Source organism: Bufo bufo, chromosome 2 (genome assembly GCF_905171765.1).
Source record: "Bufo bufo chromosome 2, aBufBuf1.1, whole genome shotgun sequence".
In the NCBI taxonomy this organism is placed as follows: Eukaryota; Metazoa; Chordata; class Amphibia; order Anura; family Bufonidae; genus Bufo; species Bufo bufo.
The window spans coordinates 616,694,669-616,713,353 of record NC_053390.1 but is presented as its reverse complement, the minus strand read 5'-3'; the positions used below and the strand labels follow the sequence as shown (position 1 = coordinate 616,713,353).

The 18,685-nt window shown below is 47.2% G+C and overlaps 1 protein-coding gene across 1 annotated transcript in view; it reads right to left on the bottom strand.

Annotated features, from left to right (window-relative positions):
- The window catches only part of LARP1B (La ribonucleoprotein 1B), a 109,621-nt gene that overhangs the window by 51,474 nt on the left and 39,462 nt on the right, over positions 1-18,685 (bottom strand). The window contains exons 10-12 of the mRNA XM_040418437.1: positions 13,369-13,541; positions 8,673-9,023; positions 7,890-8,016 (exon numbers count right to left, since the gene is read on the bottom strand). Coding sequence (XP_040274371.1) covers positions 7,890-8,016; positions 8,673-9,023; positions 13,369-13,541 — 651 coding nt within the window. The remainder of the gene's footprint in view (positions 1-7,889; positions 8,017-8,672; positions 9,024-13,368; positions 13,542-18,685) is intronic.

Sequence of the window (18,685 nt, the reverse complement as noted above, 5' to 3'; positions counted from 1 at the left end):
GAGGCCGGAATTTTGCGGCCTAGTAGGCCGTGAAGCCGGGGTCTAAATTTGCGGCGCCCGGTATGTACCGCCGGGACCTGAGGCGGAGTGGCGCATCAAAACCGGCCGCGGGTGCCCACCCCGCGGGCCGGTCGGAATTGCGGCCCAGCAGGCCGCGAAACCTGGGCTAAAATTAGCGGAGCCCCACCGACCGGCACCAACGGTCAGCCGGGGCCTGCTGGGCATAGACGTCAAGCCCAAAGCCGGCCGCGGGAGCCCACCCCGCCGGCCGGAGTGTCAGGGGCTCGGAATGGCGGCTTGCCGGCCGCGGGAGCCCACCCCGCCGGCCGGAAGAGTCAGGGGCTCGGAATGGCGGCTTGCCGGCCGCGGGAGCCCACCCCGCCGGTCGGAAGAGTCAGGGACCCGGAATGGCGGCCTAGCAGGCCGCGGAGCCTGGGCTAAGATTTTGCGGCGCCCGGCCGCACCGGACAACCAATGTCGGCCGGAGGCGAGGCCTTACTCCACAGCCGTCAGGAGCCTCAGGCTTGAGCAACACTCCGGTAGGAGATGCCTGTGCTGATTTCCACCAATGTTAGTTGCCGCTTCTGTAGCTGGCTGTGGAGACAGCCACTGGCTGCATGTCTATGGGAGCCAGGCAGGGGGAGGCAGAAGGAAATTGCCGCTCTGCGGCACCCCAGGGGCCAGCATAGATCCAGCAGGGGACTAGAGGCCCAGTAAGGGGGTCAGGCACGCAGGAGACCAGGGTGGGGGACGTAGGGCTGGAGAAGCCTCTCTCTTACCACAGCCGTCTTCACCCTCGGTCCATTCCAGCAGGGTCGCCCCTTCAGCTACTGGCACCGTAGTGGCAGGACGCTGGAAGAGGGACTTGGCGTGCGGGCGACCCTTGCGCTGGCGGGATGTAGGGGAGCTGGGCTGCCCTGATCCACCTTGCCTTCTGTGGGGGAGGCAGCAGTGCGGGTGACCGGCACTGGCGCAGCTCAACCCCGGGAGAACAGAGAGGTCTAGTGCGACTCTGTTATCCCTGATGATCTGGAACAAAAAGAAAAGAAAAAAGTAAAAATCTAAAATTGAAACAAGGAGAAACCAGCCCTGCAGAGCAGGGAGTGTCTTGCCTCCTTGGACACTAAGCAAAAACTGGCTGCCTTTCTCTCCAGGCTGAGGGTATAGCTGTGGAGGAGGGGCTTAACAGCTTTCACTTAGTGTCACGCCTCCTATGGAGATGAGCTATACCCAAGGTCTTCTGTGTCCCCCAAGGAAACTGGGCGAGAAAAATAAATATCATACTCACCTGCCCCCAGTCGCTCTATTCCAACTACCTGGCTCCCTTCAGCAGTCTTCCATTCTTTGTCCTGTAAAGTTCCAGACTGGCCTCACCGGTGATGAATCTCCAAATGGCACGTGACCCAACAGTGGTGTGCCACTTAGGCCCCTTTCATATGAACGTGTGCGCTTCATTGCCGTATTGCGGACCGCATTTGCGGAGCCGCAATACAAGGGCACTGTTCAGTGTGCATTCCGCATCACGGATGTGGACCCATTCACTTTAATGGGTCTGCAACTCCGGAGATGCGGAATGGAGCCCTACGAAAGCACTAAATTCACATAGTCAGTAATAAGGGAGGGAATGTACGGGTGCCATCATGAGGGACGCCTGGAAATCGAATTAACAGCAAGTCTAATGCCCCTTTTCCAGTTTATTCCTCATGACACCACTAGAGCAATAACAGATTACAACTCTTTTGGAGGGCCAAAGCCTAAGAACAATATGTCCCAGGCAAGTTCTGACAGACACCATTCTGTCTTTACCAGGGGCGTTGCTAGGTTAAAACATTTGATGTTTTGTCCCAGGCCCCAAATGTCCTGCCTGCCAGCTAGATACAACTCTAATGCACTTGAAGAGCTGAAGGACCTGTGATGACATCACAGGTCATGTAACCAGTAAAACAGGCAGTGGTTGAGAAGGACCTGCGATGATGTCACCATCATGTGACCAGTGCATGAGGGGAGGGCAGTAAAGAGAAGTCCTGGAGGAAGAAGTTGTGGGAAGGTCTGCTACATGAGGAGAGGTAAGTGAAGGGAGAGGCAGAGCAATGCTGGGAGTTGTGGTTATTTAACTGGGACTGTATGTTAGGGCTGAAGGAAGGGATGTTATTTACATGGGACTGTATGTTGATGGCGGCTGTAGGAGGGAGTGATGTTTGTAACGGATCTCCTAGCACCACGACTAGGTATCTCGGTTGATGGATGCTCCTAGTGCTTCCCGAGGGCTCAAAGCACTCTACTCGACACCGTAACCACCACAGACCCCACGAACTGCTGCAGCTTGGTTGGGGTCTCACCGTCCTCCACCCACGCTGGACCCAAGACTGGGCTTCAGCTTCCAGTGGGTGAACCTCTCCTAAATCCAGAGAGCAGGAGCCAGGAACAAGCGCTTACCAGATCTTATACTCAGGGGAGTATTGTGATATAGCAATCCCCAAGAGTGTATCCCATCCCCCAAACATGAGCCAAGACTTGATGAAGGGGTAAATCAGGTCTGTTTAATGAGCACAAAGGCATTTCTTATATACAGTTTTCCCCACAAAGTTATCACCCACGTGGACCTTGTGGAGCACAGGACACAAAGTCCCAATGTTATTTACATGGGACTGAATGTTGGACGGGGCTGGGACAGGGTGATGTTATTTACATGGGACTGTATTTTGGTGCGGGCTGGAGAGATGGTGTGATGTTATTATACATGGGACTGAATGTTGAGGGGGTGATATTTACATGGGACTGTATTTTGGAGGGGGCTGGGCAGATGGTGTGATGTTATTTACATGGGACTGAATGTTGAGGGGGTGATATTTACATGGGACTGTATTTTGGAGGGGGCTGGGCAGATGGTGTGATGTTATTTACATGGGACTATGGCATAGGGAGGGAAATTGTGTTATTTACATGGGACTATATATATTGGAGGGGCTGGAGGGAGGGGAAGTGATGTTATTTACATATGACTATGGTGGAGGGAGGAATATAACTACAGGGGGCATTATAAATACTGGGGACACTTCAGGGTGAACATTATAACAGTAGGGGGCACTGTAGGGGTATTATAAATACAGGGGGCATTAGGAGTTCTTATTACTCTTGGGGGCTCGATAAGAGGGACTTATAGATCCGTCTTTATTTCTACTGAGAGCACTATGGGGGGCCTTATTACTACTGAGGGGGCTGTAGAGAGCTTTATTACCACTGGAGGGAAAAATAGGGGGCTTTATTTCTACTGGGGGCTCTGTGAGGGTATTAATACTGGAGGGCTCTTCTACTAATAAGGGCATTCTTGGGGCACGTTATCCTGGTTGGGGGAAGTGTAGGGGGCAGTATTACTAATGAGGGCATTCTAGAAGGGAATTACTATTGGGAAGAGTATCTGTATGGCACTCATTTTTCTTCAGGATAGTATTTGGGGGGTATTGGGGGGCACAGCAAGCAGCAGGATAACACTGTTGGGACTCCAGGTTGGGAGAGGATTATAGAAAAGTGAGGAAGCCAAGATGCCTGTGTGCCACACTCTGCAGAGACGAGGCGGCTGAGAGAAGTTGTACGGACCAAATGGAGAAGATGATGACAGAAGATCTACATCGGAGGAGACGTCAGCTGGGAGGCTCTAGATGTGACAGGTATGTGCTGCTGTATAGCAAGTACAGCAAAATGCGGTGTGCGAGGGGGGGTCGATTTAGAGAACTGGGCCATACTCATTTGGGCTTGGGCCCCGTATCTTTTAAGACCCTAGCAATACCCCTGGTCTTTACGATCAGGGAATAACCATAAGAAACATGACAGATCTGATTCTGAAACAAATCCTGTATTTTAAGGATTTCTATCCAGGATCAACGCACCTATTTTCAGATCTGATACCTTGGAATGAGAAACACTTATTTGGAAATCCAAACCCTGAAACTACAGATCTTCCTCTGATCTCCTTGTCACCAGTTCTACATCTGTCTAGAAACTGCTATACTTAATCAGAGGTATAGGTATTTTAGGACATTAAGCTCTTAACGACTTCCTGCAAATTGACGTACTATTATGTCATAATGATCAAGCGGGCACAGGAGTTGTGTGTGCCAGATCAGTGCCGTATCTCCTGCCATCGTTGTAAATGCTGATGCCAGTGTATTAACCCTTATACACAGAGAGAGGGGCACTGTCTCTCCAGCACTGCAGTTACAGGGGGCCGATTGCTGCCATGGCAGCCGTAGGCCTAGCAAAGGCCTCGGGGTCTGCCATGTACAGAAACCTATGAGGCCAAATGTAGTATAATATAGCATTTTAATATTTTAAAAACTCCATCTAAAATCCTAACCCATCTAACATCTTAAACAATAAAATGACATTTACAAAATGATGCCAACAGAAAGTAGACATATGGGAATGTAAAGTAATAACTATTTTATAAGGCATCACTATCCGTCTTAAAAGCAAAGAAATTATTTTTTGGGAAAATTGCAAATTTTTGAAAATCTTTGGTAAATTTGGGATTTTTTTAATAAATAAAAAGTAAAACATATCAACTCAAATTCACCACTGTCATGAAGAAAAATGCACCAGTAAGGGCTCTTTCACACTTGCGTTGTCCGTATCCGTCGTGTACTCCATTTGCCGGAAGTGCCCGCCGGATCTGTAACACCGCAAGTGAACTGAAAGCATTTGAAGACTGATCCGTCTTCAAAATGTGTGCAGTGTTACTATGGCAGCCAGGACGCTATTTAAGTCCTGGTTGCCATAGTAGTAGTGGGTAGCAGTATACTTACCGTCCGTGCGGCTCCCGGGGCGCTCCAGAATGACGTCAGAGCGCCCCATGCGCATGGATGACGTGATCCATTTTAGCGTCCTGGCAGCCATGGTAACCATTCAGAAAAAGCTAAACGTCGGATACGGTAATGTGCCGAAACGACGTTTAACTTAAGGCCGGATCCGGATTAATGCCTTTCAATGGGCATTAATTCCGGATCCGGCCTTGCAGCAAGTGTTGCGGTATTTTCTCCGGCCAAAAAAATGTTCCGGTCCTGAACTGAAGACATCCTGAACGTATTTCTCTCCATTCAGAATGCATTGGGATAATCCTGATCAGGATTTTTCCGGCATAGAGCCCCGACGACGGAACTCTATGCCGGAAAAGAACAACGCAAGTGTGAAATAGCCCTAATACTGAGGAGTGGTGACTGATCAAATCCCCTGATGAGATATCGTACCACAAATATATAAATACTACACGGAGCATTAAAGGGGTTATCCAACCAGCATTCCTAGCATCACCTAGTCATGGTCTGGCTACCCGTCCCCCAACCCCACCCACCGGATTTTTTGGTCCGCACGACGGGGAGATGCAGCGGCGGCATTGCACTCATCAGAAGCAGTGTGGAAGGCAAGTACAAGTAAGTGTATCCATTATAGGGGTTGGATACAAAACTTTCTAGACTTAAACTGTTAAATGAATGAAAGTCTTAAGGCCCCTTTCACACGGGCAAGTATTCCGCGCGGATGCGTTGCGTGAGTTGAACGCATTGCACCAGCACTGAATACCGACCCATTCATTTCTATGGGGCTGTGCACACGAGCGGTGATTTTCACGCATCACTTGTGCGTTGCGTGAAAATCGCAGCATGCTCTATATTCTGCGTTTTTCACGCAACGCATGCCCCTCAGAAGTGAATGGGGTTGCGTGAAAATCGCAAGCATCCGCAAGCAAGTGCGGATGCGGTGCGATTTTCACGCACGGTTGCTAGGAGACGATCGGGATGGAGACCCAATCATTATTAATTTTCCCTTATAACATGGTTAACATGGTTATAAGGGAAAATAATAGCATTCTGAATACAGAATGCATAGTAAAAAAGCGCTGGAGGGGTTAAAAAAATAAAATAAAAAATTTAACTCGCCTTAATCCACTTGCTCGCGCTGCCGACATCTCGTCTGTCTCCTTCTTTGCTGAACAGGACCTGTGGTGAGCATTCATTCCAGGACCTGTGGTGACGTCACTCCGGTCATCACATGATCTTTTACCATGGTGATGGATCATGTGATGACCGGAGTGACGTCACCACAGGTCCTGTTCAGCAAAGGAGACAGACGAGAAGCCGGGCAGCGCGAGCAAGTGGATTAAGGCGAATTAAGTTATTATTATTTTTTAACCCCTCCAGCGCTATTTTACTATGCATTCTGTATTCAGAATGCTATTATTTTCCCTTATAACCATGTTATAAGGGAAAATAATACAATCTACAGAACACCGATCCCAAGCCCGAACTTCTGTGAAGTTCGGGTACCAAACATGCGCGATTTTTCTCAAGCGAGTGCAAAACGCATTACAATGTTTTGCACTCACGCGGAAAAATCGCGGGTGTTCCCGTAACGCACCCACACATTTTCCCGCAACGCCCGTGTGAAACCAGTCTAAACGTATATTAGCAATACATGCTTTCCAGTAATGGACATAAGCATATCATATCATAACGCCTACAGAATGCTATGACGTATAAGCCTGGTATTATCAGCATAAGGCCTCTTTAACACTACCGTATGGCTATTTCAGTGCTTTGCGATCCGTTTTTCACGGATCCGTTGTTCCGTTTTTTTTGTTTCCGTTGTGTTTCCGTTTCGTTTTTCCGTATGGCATATACAGTAATTACATAGAAAAAATTGGGCTGGGCATAACATTTTCAATAGATGGTTCCGCAAAAACGGAACGGATACGGAAGACAAACGGATGCATTTCCGTATGTGTTCCGTTTATTTTGCGGACCCATTGACTTGAATTGAGCCACGGAACGTGATTTGCGGGCAATAATAGGACATGTTCTATCTTTCAATGGAACGGAAAAACGGAAATAAGGAAACAGAATGCATACGGAATACATTCCGTTTTTTTTGCGGAACCTTTGAAATAAATGGTTCCGTAAACAGACTATATATGGAACGCAAAAAACGAAAAAAAAAAATAAATAAAAAAAAAGTAGTGTGAAAGAGGCCTAATATAGTGCAACATAGATCATCAGTCCAATATTCAAGAACGCCCCAAACAGCCAGTTTGTTAGAATATGATAATTGACTACCAAGTTGGGCAAAGCTACGAGGCACTGGTAAGAGGCCTAGCCTAGACACCTGGCACAGGCATGAGGCAGAGCCACAGACATCAACAGTAAGGCAACAGTGAGCTGTACAACCCAATTTGTGAGGGTCAAAAACAAGTCAGGGGACCTCGACTTTGGGAGATGCTGGCATGGCCTCAAAGGGTAGGAACCCCAACTGAACCCAGGTCGACAGAGAATCCACTTGCCAGCGAGGCTTAGAGGCCTGAGGCAGCCATATGGATTCTAGGGACTGCTAGTCGCTCTCTGCCCAGAAAGTGCTAAGCAGGCTACTCAGGAACAGGATGGTAAGGCATGCTGCAGCAGGCCAAACCCAGAGGGATGTGTCAGCCATTCATGAGCTAGAAGGAGAGGCAGAACCCCAATTCCAGTCATAGCCTTAGAAGGCCTTTGGAGTCTCTTCTAGAAAATCCCCCGTAGGGACAAGAAAAACAATAGATGGTGGAAGGGCCATTGAACATCTGTTTCCTGTCAAGAGGTACAATCCCCAGTGGTCCTGTCATGAGGGAGGAACTACTTTATTTATTTTTACATTGTTTTTTTATATGCAGTTTCAAAAGCCAGACCAAAAACTAGTAATGATTATTTAAATTAATAATTAAACAATAATTTAAAATGTGTCCTATAAAGGAAGGGAGGTAAATGGCCCGATCTTGAAACGGTAAATATATATATATAAATAAATATATATATATATATATATAAATAAATATATATATATATAAAAAAGCAGGCAGAACTATAGAATACCTTCAGGAAAAGCAGGAATATTTGGTGGGGATTGCTCAACCTCTGGACCAGTCAGTGTTTCTGGTGCAAGACTGTCAAATTCTTCTTTACTGATGAAATTCAGTTTCTTGAAATGTTCTATGTCCTGCTGAATTGTGGTTAAGAAAAAAAAGAATATAAGATGAAGCTGTACAAGGTACTGCAATAAAAGCTTTAATTTTGTCAGGTAACATTCTTTAAAGGGGTTTTCCGATACTTTCATACTGGTGCCCCTCCCCCCCCCCTTTGCTGATCATATGTACTGCAGTATTTCTGGAACTACACAGCTCCTTCCACTGTTTAGCAGATGGAGATGGTTACAGCAGTGCTGCTCCCGTTGATGTGAATGGTCACCAAGTAGCATGGCCGTTTCACTAGAAGGAGGGAATGATTTGACTGTTTGCAACTACTGTGAATTTTTTAAACAACCAGGAATTCCCCTTAAGCTCTTCATCTACTCCGGTGCCCCCCTCTGCTGCTGTCGCACATGTCTACTGCAGCCAGTCAGCGGACACTGCCTGACAGCACTGGTAACGTGCAGGCTGCTACAAAGTCATCACTGCAGGACAGCAACAGAGAATGAAGTGAATGGGGGCAAACAATGAATATATTATTGGCCAGAAGTACACATTCAGTCAACGATACTTTGAGAAAAATGTGTCTGCAAATAAATATATGGAAAAAAGGAAAATGTTCAAAGCAGTGCAGTCAGTGTCCTAGAGATAACATGGTCGGTGGGTGGTGGCATTTCCACATGCTCATTACCTTTGTTACTAGGTGATCATCATCTACAGTCCATAAGTCCTGCTCGTAATAATAAAGACCATCGTTTATAACCTTCGCTAGTTCTGAGGTCATTTTGGCTCTAGACACATGATTTCCAGTGCGATCTCCTCCTGGATGTTTTTTCATAGAAGGAGGGGTCTGTGTTACAATAAGGATTTTATTAACATCTTTATCATCAATTTCATAATCCGAATCATCATCAGACCAATCTGTGAAGTTGTTTTTGCGACCCTGTAAAGGCTCCATCTCCTCGTCAAACATGAAGTCAAGTTCTTCTTGCTCAACTTCTTCAGTTGCTTGGGGTTTGGGTGTCACTTGAGAACATTCTACCTGCATTCAACGATAAAGTCACATTTGCATATAATATATGGCTACTGACTGGACATGGCTTTTCAGGCTTCCCCAGAAGAACCCGGAGTTAATCCGAAAATACTTTAACAAGCACAAAAATTGAAGGGCATCAAAGATTATAATTATTAAATTATCAAAGAAGGCTTATGCTAGGAATAATAATAGCATATTAAAGCACAATAATTCATTTAAGAGTCAACAGGGCTGCATCATTAAATAAATATATCTATATGCCCATAATTATTCATACCCCAGGCAAATTTTTACTTAAAGAGGACCTTTCACCAGAGTAAAGTATCTAAACTGACTATACAGACGTGTAGAGCGGCACCCAGATATCCCCCTGCACTTACGGTTATCCCCGGGCGCCGCTCCGTTCGCCTGGTATAGCCTCCGGAATGTTCATAGTTAGGCTCCACCCAGGGGAACCTGCCGGCGTCTCTTTCTCCTATGCTGTATCGCTGGCCAATCGCAGCGCTCAGCTCATAGCCAGGCGTCTCCCAAAAGATAAGACTATGTACAAGAGGCATTTTTGTGAAAAAAATAAAAATAAAAAAAAATAAAAAAAAATAAATAAATAAAAAAAACCTCCGCTTTTATTTACATTTGAGCAAAAAAAGTGTCCAGTCCAAAATTCTTCATACCCTTCTCAATCATCAATAGAAAAACCTTTATTGGCTATTACAGCAATCAAACGCTTCCTATAATTGCAGACCAGCTTTTTGCAGGTATTTTTGCCCATTCATCTTTAGCAATGAGCTCCAAATCTTTCAGGTTGGAGGGTCTTCGTGCCATCACCCTGATCTTTAGCTCCCTCCACAGATTCTCAATTGGATTCAAGTCTGGACTCTGGCTGGGCCACTCCAAAACGTTAATGTTGTTGTCTGCTAACCATTTCTTCACCACTTTTGCTGTCCGTTTTGGGTCATTGTCATGCTGAAATGTCCACTGGTGCCCAAGGCCAAGTTTCTCTGCAGACTGCCTGATGTGGTCGTTGAGAATCCTCATGTATTGCTCTTTTTTCATGATGCCGTTTACTGTGATTAGGTTCCCTGGTCCATTGGCTGAAAAACACCCCCAAAGCATTAGGTTTCCACCGCCATGTTTGACAGTGGGGATGGTGTTCTTTGGATTGAAGGTTTCTTTTTTACGCCAAATGAAAGAAATATCATTGTGACCAAACAATTACATTTTTGTTTCATCTGACCATAACACAGAAGACGTCTTCTTTGTCCAGATGAGCTTTTGCAAAGGCCAAGCGAGCTTTTGTGTGCCTTATCTGGAGAAGTGGCATCCTCCTTGGTCTGCATCCGTGGAACCCAGCAGTGTGCAGTGTCCATTGGATTGTCTGCCTTGAGACATTGCCATCAGCAGAGCCCAGATTTACCAGGATGGCCTTGGTGGTGATCCTTGGATTCTTTTTCCCCTCTCTAACTATCCTCCTGGCCAGCACAGGTGTCACATCTTTTATTTTTTAATACTTTGCACTGTAGCCACTGGAACTTGAAACATTTAGAAATGGCCTTGTAGCCCTTTCCTGACTTGTGAGCAGCCACAAAGCGCAGCCGCAGGTCCTCACTGAGCTCCTTTGTCTTAGCCATAACTGTCCACAAACCAACTGCAGAGAGCTGCTGTTTTTCACCTGTTGAGTTGATTATAACAGCTGTTCCCAATTAATCGGGGTAATTAGGATGCTTTAGAACAGCTTGGACTATTTGGAATGGTATAGAACTTTTGATTTTCCCACAGACTGACAGTTTGTGACGGGTATGAATAATTTTGGACTGGACACTTTTTGCTCAAATGTAAATAAAAGCTGAGAAACTGTTTTTTCCACAATAATGCCTCTTGACATAGATGTCTCCCAAAAGATAAGACGATGTACATTTCCCATCAAAAAATGTACTTGCTGGTTGAATAAAAGTAACTTTAAGTCAGGGGTATGAATAATTATGGGTGTGATTATATATATATATACATATACATATACATATACACACACACACAAAAAAAAGAAACAGCAGCACAGTGAAGAAAGTAATTCAGGTGCAAGTCCTCAGAGAAGGTAGGCAACCTTTCCTCTTTGTACAGTATATCCAAATAATAGCCAGAACTCCAAGTGTGGTAAAAAAAAAAGGTGATGACCCATTTATTCCCAGGCAACGTTTCAGCCTACTCAATGGGGCCTTTGTCAAGCTTGACAAAGGCCCCATTGAGTGGGCTGAAACGTTGCCTGGGAATAAATGGGTCATCACACACACAGAGCCAGAGAGCCTTCTACTTTTACATATAGGTTTCTATGTGGTATTAAAGGTGTTCAAGTTAAAATTGTGAGAATGTCTACATGGCAGGGAAGGCATGCATGGCAGAGGCCCTGTGCTCTACTGCCATCTATCTTTTTAAGAGACTTTTCAGAATACAGGTAAGCCATCAAGTGTGTATGAGGAATAACTACAATTTGTCAACTTTTTTTCTTGTTGGTTGGGCAGATTAGCCGTCTCCCATATACAGCACACACAAACAGAAGAGATCTCAAAATACTGTTATAACAAAATAAATACATTCACCCAGAAGATCCCGCTACTCTCGTTCTCTGCTGGTCTCTTTTGCTGTCCCGCACTGATGTTGCGGCCACTTGAATGTCACCAGTGCAGCCAATCACCGTCTGCTGATTGGCTGCAGCAGTCATGTGTGAGTAGTCATTACTGCAAGACAGGGTAAGGGTACAACCACACAGCACAATGGGCTCTAATGAAACTAATTAAAATCACACTGTTTAGTCAGTCTGCATTGTTATAGGGGTTATTTAATGATAGGTCATCATTATCAGATCGGCAAAGGTCTGAGTCTCGGCACCCCCACCGACCAGCTGTTTCAGGGAGCTGCCACGCCCCCGGAGCTTGGGGGGAGCGTAGCCAGCTCCTGTCAGCTATCCAAGCGCTGTAGATAGTACAGTGGTTGTGCTTGGTATTGCAGTTCAGCCTCGTTAACTTCTATGGGGCTGAGCAGCAACTAGGCCATGTGACAATGTACGGTGCCATCACATGGCTTAGGAGGAGGCCACGGAGCTCACTGGGCACCTGGCTTCTTCTAACAGCTCACCCCTGCCACTCTGATACTGATGACCTATCCTGAGGATAGGTCATCAATAAATATTACCTGATAACTCCTTTAAAGGGAGCACAGCACCCTCAATAATGCATGGCCATTAACCACGCACCCATTTAAACAGTGCAGTCCTAATTAGTTTAATAAGCAGTGTGGCCATGTCGCATCTAAGACCACGCTGCATGGCCATAGCCTAACAGAGACCTGTGAAGCAGTAGAGAAGATACAGATTTTAAATCCGTTCTCCAAATTTCTAACACTTTTTGGCTCCCCTGAAACCTGTGTAGGGTAGCTCACTTACCTGCTCCCTGCTGCTTGATTTTGATTCCTTCAGTCCACAGCTGCATTTCTGCTCCATTCTCAGTTTGTAAAACTTCCAGCATGGACGGGGGTCACGTGTGCCACTGCAGCCAATGACTGGCCACTGGGGTGATGTGTCCCTAAGCAGCATGTGACCCAGTGATGTGCCACTTGGGCCTTTTTAAATTTAGATAACTTAGAACTGGCAGCCAGAAGAGGTCATCACAGTGGCTCATGATCGATTTGGTGCATCTTGCTAGATGTTATACACTTTTCCATTCCTTATGTCACCTTATGCTTTTAGTGAAACTCTCCCATTATATTTATTAAAGGGTTTCTGTCACCTGAAAAATGGGTATTAAGCTGGCTGACAGTAGTGATGTGCTAAACAGCTGAACAGAACTTTTATAATATGCTAATTAGCCTCAAGGAGCAGGAGGGGCATTGCACCTGCTCCTATAGGCTCCGTTTGCCCACCTCTTTTCACGGCCTTCTCTTTATTGACAGCGCCAGGGCAGCGATGCTCTCCTCCTGCCGGCCGTGTCTGCAGTGTAAATCTTGCGCCGTTCAGTATTCGGCGTAGTGAGGAAGCCAGCAACCGCCAACGGCGCGAGATTTACACTGCAGACACGGCCGGCGGGAGGAGAGCAGCGCTGCCCTGGCCCTGTCAAACAAGGGAAGAAGGGCGTGAAAAGAAGTGGGCAAACGGAGATAATAAGCATATTATAAAAGTTCATTTTTCTCAATAACGGCGACAGGCAGTGAGATGGCACTAATATAGTTCTGTTCAGCTGACATTAGCACATCACTACTGTCAGCCCACTTAGTACCCATTTTTCAGGTGACAGAAACCCTTTAACAATTTTGCCTTAAAACACTGCTCGAGGGTGACGTCCTGTCTGTTTTTGTAGCATACCTTTGGTTTTACTGGAGATGCTCTATGCCTCCTTTTCACCTCAATCCATGGCTCAGAATCTAACTCTGGTAAACTTGCAGACAAACCTTTCGGGATGGTTTGTAAATTGCTTGGTTCGTTAACTGTATTCTGAAATAGAGGACTTCCCTTTCTTGGAGAATTAGGAGCAGATCCTATTTGCAATTAGAATTATTTTTTATAAGTAAACAAGTCTAAATAACAAACATACAAATACATGACAGTTTATCATAGCAAGCAATGAACATTAAAACCCAAAAACAGAAATTGAAGAATTTTGTTTTTCAATTTCATACCAAAATGAGAAATTAAATGGTGCCATAAAAAAAAAAAAAAAAAAAAAAAAAATACAACTTGTTCCGCAAAAAAAAAAAAGTCCCCATATAACTACAGTGGCGGAAATAATTATTTGACCCCTCACTGATTTTGTAAGTTTGTCCAATGACAAAGAAATGAAAAGTCTCAGAACAGTATCATTTCAATGGTAGGTTTATTGTAACAGTGGCAGATAGCACATCAAAAGGAAAATCGAAAAAATAACTTTAAATAAAAGATAGCAACTGATTTGCATTTCATTGAGTGAAATAAGTATTTGAACCCTCTAACAAAAAAAGACTTAATACTTGGTGGAAAAACCCTTGTTTGCAAGCACAGAGGTCAAACGTTTCTTGTAATTGATGACCAAGTTTGCGCACATTTTAGGAGGAATGTTGGTCCACTCCTCTTTGCAGATCATCTCTAAATCCCTAAGGTTTCGAGGCTGTCTCTGTGCAACTCTGAGCTTGAGCTCCCTCCATAGGTTTTCGATTGGATTAAGGTCCGGAGACTGACTAGGCCACTCCATGACCTTAATGTGCTTCTTCTTGAGCCACTCCTTTGTTGCCTTTGCTGTATGTTTTGGGTCATTGTCGTGCTGGAACACCCATCCACGACCCATTTTCAGTTTCCTGGCAGAGGGAAGGAGGTTGTCGCTCAGGATTTATACATGGCTCCGTCCATTTTCCCGTTTATGCGAATAAGTTGTCCTGTGCCCTTAGCAGAAAAACACCCCCAAAGCAAAATGTTTCCACCCCCATGCTTGACGGTGGGGACGGTGTTTTGGGGGTCATAGGCAGCATTTTTCTTCCTCCAAACACAGCGAGTTGAGTTAATGCCAAAGAGCTCTATTTTGGTCTCATCAGACCACAGCACCTTCTCCCAGTCACTCTCTGAATCATTCAGGTGTTCATTGGCAAACTTCAGACGGGCCTGCACATGTGCCTTCCTGAGCAGGGGGACCTTGCGAGCCCTGCAGGATTTTAATCCATTGCGATGTAATGTGTTTCCAATGGTTTTCTTGGTGACTGTGGTCCCTGCTAATTTGAGGTCATTAACTAACTCCTCCCGTGTAGTTCTAGGATGCTTTTTCACCTTTCTCAGAACCATTGACACCCCACGAGGTGAGATCTTGCGTGGAGCCCCAGAGCGAGGTCGATTGATGGTCATTTTGTGCTCCTTCCATTTTCGAACAATCGCACCAACAGTTGTCACCTTCTCTCCCAGCTTCTTGCTAATGGTTTTGTAGCCCATTCCAGCCTTGTGCAGGTCTACAATTTTGTCTCTGACATCCTTGGACAGCTCTTTGGTCTTTCCCATGTTGGAGAGTTTGGAGTCTGCTTGATTGATTGATTCTGTGGACAGGTGTCTTTTATACAGGTGACTAGTTAAGACAGGTGTCCTTAATGAGGGTGACTAATTGAGTAGAAGTGTCTAACCACTCTGTGGGAGCCAGAACTCTTAATGGTTGGTAGGGGTTCAAATACTTATTTCACTCAATGAAATGCAAATCAGTTGCTATCTTTTATTTAAAGTTATTTTTTCGATTTTCCTTTTGATGTGCTATCTGCCACTGTTACAATAAACCTACCATTGAAATGATACTGTTCTGAGACTTTTCATTTCTTTGTCATTGGACAAACTTACAAAATCAGTGAGGGGTCAAATAATTATTTCCGCCACTGTATGTGAAAAAGGAGATTTTTTGTGAAACTCACCTGTAAAATCTTTTTCTCGTCTTTTCCATTGGGGGACACAGACCATGGGTATAGCTTAGGAAATTACTAGGAGGAGACACTATGCAAATAATAAAAACAGCTCCTCCTCCACTGGCTATACCCCCCTGCTCCAACAGGAGGACCTCAGTGCGTGCAAAAGCAGTAGGAGAAGGAGATCAAAAACCAAATATGAACAAAGAAAAGCAGAACCAAGGAACACCGCCATCGGGCAGTTAACCATAAGGTCCCACTAGAATAGAACCAACCCCTCCTGCAACAGACAAGAATGGGTGGTAGCTGTGTCCCCCAATGGAAAAGACAAGAAAAAAGATTTTACAGGTGAGTTTCACAAAAAATGGGACGTCCTAGAGCAGTCCATGGGGTGGGAAAAACAGCACCTCCAGAGGGAAAACATCCAACGGTTAAACAGGAACCACAGCCTGCAATACCTTGCGCCCTAGAGTAGCATAGGCGCCAAAGAGTGCAGCTGGTAGAACTTTGTAAAGGTATGTAAGGACGACCAGGTGGCCTCCTTACAAAGTTGTGATGTAGAGGCTCGATTGCGCCTAGCCCAGGGGAACCCTACCCCGGGACAGATAGGCCATGGCAATAGTCGACCGAATCCACCGAGCCACAGTGACCTTGGAGGCCGCCAGACCCTTCCGAGGCCCCTCGGGAACCACAAAAAGGGAGTCCGAGCGGTGAAATGGGGCAGTAACCGACAGGTACACCCGTAAAGCATGGACATCCAGAGAATGGAGAGTGCGCTCCTTGGGGTTCGCCGGGGCGGGGCAAAAGGATGGCAGGACTATGTCCTCATTAAGGTGGAAAGCGGAGACCACCTTGTCCTTGTGGAAGACCAAAAAGGGCTCTTTAGTGGAAAGGGCGGCCAGCTCCGATACCCTCCTGATAGAGGTGATGGCCACCAAAAAGACCACCTTCCAGTTAGAAAACTCTAAGAAATGTCCCTCAGGGGCTCAAAAGGAGCCATCTGGAGAGAAGACAGAACCAGGTTCAGATCCCAGGGGGGGGAGAGGAGGGACATACGGAGGGACAGAATGCGCCACCCCCTGCAGGAAGGTCCTCACCGGACTTAACAGAGCCAGAGAGTGCTGAAAGAAAATGGCCAGAGCGGAGACCTGACCCTTCAGAGAGCTCAGGGACATTCCCATCTCAAGACCCGACTGGAGAAAGGAGAGGACCACTGGAGCGAACCCGAGGAGGAAGGCGGATCCGAGAGTCCAGACCCCTCGATGTCCTGTCCCAGAAGGACAGGATCGCCTGCTGCAGAGGCCGAGTGTGAAACTGGGCAAAGGGGACTGCCTCGAAGGAGGCCACCATAAGCCCCAGAACCTGCATGCACTCCTGGATGGAGAGACACGGGGAATGCAGAAGGCGAGACACCGACTCCCGTATCCGTGAGAACTTGCAATCCGGGAGGAATACCCGGGCTGCAGTAGTGTCCATAATCATCCCCAGGAAGGTCACCCTCTGGGAAGGTTGGAGAGAGGACATCGGGAAGTTGATCAGCCAGCCGAACTGTTGCAGAGTCTGAACAGTGATCCTAACACTGTCTTCTGCCTGGGGACGAGAGGGAGCCTTTATCAGAATGTCGTCCAGGTAGGGCAGCAGAGATATGCCCCTGGTACGGAGAAGCGCCATGATCGGCGCCAAGATCTTGTGAATACCCGCGGGGCTGTCGCCAGCCCAAAGGGAAGGACGACGAACTGATAATGACGGTCGCCAATGGCGAAGCGCAGGAACCTGTGGTGAGATTCTGCGATAGGGACATGCAGATAGGCGACCTGGATGTCCACCGACACGAGGAACTCCCCTGGAAGAGGAGAAGCAATAACAGAGCGGAGGGACTGCATCCGGAACCTCCGCACCCGCAGGGACTTGTTTAACAGCTTCAGGTCTAGGACCGGACGCACTGATCCCTCCTTCTTTGGCACTACAAAGAGATTTTAGTAGAAACCTGCCCCCTGTTCCTCCAGAGGAACTGGGACAACTACTCCCCTGACCAGAAGGGAAGAAACCGCTTGTAAAAGGGCCGGATCCCCCGGAACATGAGATGGAAAGAAACGTTCCGGAGGTCTGGAAACAAATTCTATCTTGTAACCGGAAGTTACAATTTCCAGGGCCCAGGCGTCTTGAACGTGAGCTCTCCAAACATGCTGAAAGGAAAGCAAGCGGTGGGCGGGCAGAACTCCCCTGGAACTGTGCCCGCAGGCGCCAGGAAGGTTGAGGCTTAAAGGAAAACTTCTTGCGGGAGTCCTGAGAGCCGCCGGAGGAGGGGCTTTCGCAGACTTGGAGGAAGAGAAGCGCCGAAAGGACTGGTTTCTAGAGCACGCTTGGATCTAGATTGGGGCAGGTGTGTACTCTTGCCCCCCCGTAGCGTCAGAGATAATCTCATCCAGCTTAGCCCCGAAGAGCCTGGAGCCTGCAAAGGGGAGGTTAGTGAGGGAGCACTTGGAGGAAGCATCGGCGTCCCAGACCTTCAACCAGACCTCCCTGCGCTGCGTGACAGAGATGGCCGAAATCCGCGCAAAGAGTGCTGACATCCAATGAGGCCTCACAGAGGAATGTTGTCGCCTGGGACATCTGGAGGATGAAGTTTAGATGGTCCGCAGAGGCATCCTGCTCCGCGAGGTCCTGATGATGGCGCTGCAACCACACCGAAAGCGCCCTGGCTACCCAGGCCAAGGCGAACGCGGGCCGCAGACCTGTGCCCGCCAGAGAGAAGATGGCTTTGGAAAGAGTCCAAACGCCTGTCAACGGAGTCCTGTAGGGGAGGACCCATCCAGGACTGGTATTGCCGTATTCTTAGCCAATCTGGCCACCGGCGGGTCGACCTTAGGAGGAGAAGACCACTGCTGCACGTTATCTGCCGGGAAAGGATAAAGAGTATCCATGCGCCTTGTAGCAGAAAAACGGTGATTAGGGCGTTCCCAAGCCTTAGAAAGAACCTTGGCGAACTCTCCATGAATGGGGAATGTGACTGCCTCCGGTTTTCTGGAGTGGAAGAGGGGGGATTCCTGGCTACTAGTAGAAGGAGGTTCCCCCTAAATGTCAAAGGTGTCACGTACCGCCGTGACCAAGTCTGCCACCATGGTGGAGAGCTTAGGTGAGGGTTCCGGCTCCGTGTCCTCGCCCAAGCCGGACCTTTCCCCTTCAGACCTGTAATCCCTGCGAGAGGGAGAGGCTGAACACGCGTCCAGGCGTGGGGGGAAGCAGAGTCATCCGAGGAGGGATGCTGCTGCGTA